The 2137-nt window shown below is 44.3% G+C and overlaps 1 protein-coding gene across 1 annotated transcript; it reads right to left on the reverse strand.

The window, feature by feature from the left end:
- Positions 1-33: 33 nt before the first annotated feature.
- Positions 34-1212, reverse strand: LOC147820363 (protein FAM193A-like; the record flags this gene model as incomplete). The annotated part of the gene is made up of 3 exons (XM_087170496.1): positions 1042-1212; positions 760-927; positions 34-280 (listed from the first exon to the last, which is right to left on the reverse strand). Coding segments are annotated over exons 1-3 (570 nt in total), but the record flags the coding sequence as incomplete, so codon positions are not given.
- Positions 1213-2137: the final 925 nt, after the last annotated feature.

Genomic DNA, 2137 nt, shown 5'->3' on the forward strand with positions numbered 1-2137 from the left:
ACCACCTCTGGCAGCAGAGAAGGACAAACTGACCAGGGTGAGTAGGAAGCTGCTGATGGTGCGTGCAGCTTGACAGAGGGCACTGTACTCCTCCAGCAGCAGGGAGATGAACTGGTGGGCCTGAGGAGGTCCCTGGGCTGCAGCCACGGTCCCCGATTGTCCCACAGTCTTGGAGCCTGCTGAGAGGTGCTTCAGTAGCCGCACCTTCATTTCCAAGACATATTCACGAGCTTGCTGCTCCAGCCGTTGATATAGCTGGTAGGGGTCCTTCTCACAGAGCCTATTGGTGGAAAATAAAGCAATCAATCTTAAAAAAAATTCTTAATCTTAAAATTTGGACTGAATAAGTGGGTGTAAATGAACAGTCCAGCCAAAACAACTTTCGGAAATGCCACACATTGATGTTCCAACTGAATTAAACGGGTTTTCTCACCTTCATCTCCCCTTTGTCTACAGTTTAAAATGTTCGCTCAGTGAGTCATGGAATGGCCATGAAACATATTGTTTCAACAGGAAATATGCCATATAAAAAGGAAGTAAAGATTAAATTTTATGGAGCTTTCAACCTGGCCAATTACAGTAAAGAAGGAAGTAGTGTCAGTTTGGTGACATCACTGCTTTCGTAGACTTTCAGGCCTCTGATTGTTTTTACAGACTTGTTTCCTGCATCCTCAGAGGCTTCTGCAGTTCAATAGAGACCCCTAGTGGACACATACCCCAAAAGATAGAAATGAGGCAAAGCTGTGTTTGTTTTTATACCTGTCCACCAGCTCCTTCATTCCCTCCTTGTCTCTCTCTAAGGGCTGGTCATGGTCATCTGCTAGTGGTGTTCCTGTCTGACGGTAGATGCAGCGCACCAGGTAGCGAACCTCCGACCAGTGGTTTTGCAGCTGCTGCGACTCCCTCTCTGACTCAGCAGAGATCTCCCTGTAAGTCAGGACATGAATTTTTGAAGATTTCATTAACACACACATACACGAAAGAATTAAACTTACTCAACAGAATCTAAATTTACTTCAAGGATAATCAATCTGAACTGACCGTCTCTCGTTGCAGGCTTCACAGCTGCACACTGTATCAGCAGGCATTGGTGCGGTAAGGTCTGGGGCAGGGAGCATGGGTAGTGTAGGCGCAGCAGTGGTCAGTCTGTCCCCTGTGGCTGCCTCCTGGCCCAGGTTTCCATTACCCACAGGCATGTGCAAAAGGAAGTCCTGGCTCTGTGTGAAATATCAAAAACAGCAGTCTGAGATACAAAACAATCTTCAGTTTCCTAAAGATACAAGTGAGCAAAGCTTTAAAGAAACGTATAAATGGCCGTGTTGTTTTTCCAAAACATGCTGCGACAGCAGACCATATGACCAGCACACACCAGGCGTGTCAACAGCAGTATACAGAAAGCCCAAAATAAAGCATATATTGTGAATGAAGATCGACTGTCACAGCTTCATCTTGTCATCCTTTGCTCTATATGTCGATTAGACATGAAACGGTATAGAAATTTAGTATCCCGATTATAGTTACCAAAAATGATCACAGTTATGAGTATTATCACAATATTGTTAAAATGCGCTGAAAATGTTCAAAAAGTAATACAACACAACCTGAAATCATTTCACCAAGTGAATGCATTTAAACATTAAAATAATAACATGTCCAACACATCTATGTCATAAGGGACCAGTAGCAGGAGTGGGTTTGCCTGCTGCATGCCTACTCCGTAAACAAGGGAATAGCAAATTTATAAAATTTTTTGTGCTGTGATGTCTTTCACAGCACAGACACTGTAGACACACGTCACCTGTCAAGCATGGTGCTGTTTAACCAGAAACACCGCGGCTACAAATGTAGTCAATCGATTTTTTTTTTTTAAAGCATTTTTTTTGGGGGCTTTTGTGCCTTTATTGGACAGGATAGTAGAAAGAGACAGGAAATAGGGAGGCAGAGAGAGGGGGAATGACATGCAGTAAAGGGCTGTCCCATGCGGGATTCGAACCGGGGCCTGCTGCAGCGAGGACTGTAGCCTCTACATATGGGGCGCCTGCTCAACGCCCCTCAATCGCTTTTTTTTTTAACGGGTTCACTCCGCTTATACCCGCTAACTTTGGTGTAAAAAGTTTTTAGAAGCCTGAAAAATCTC

Source organism: Seriola lalandi, unplaced genomic scaffold (genome assembly GCF_002814215.2).
Source record: "Seriola lalandi dorsalis isolate HSWRI2012SDOR001 ecotype SW California unplaced genomic scaffold, Sedor1 jcf7180001963436, whole genome shotgun sequence".
Lineage (NCBI taxonomy): Eukaryota > Metazoa > Chordata > Actinopteri > Carangiformes > Carangidae > Seriola > Seriola lalandi.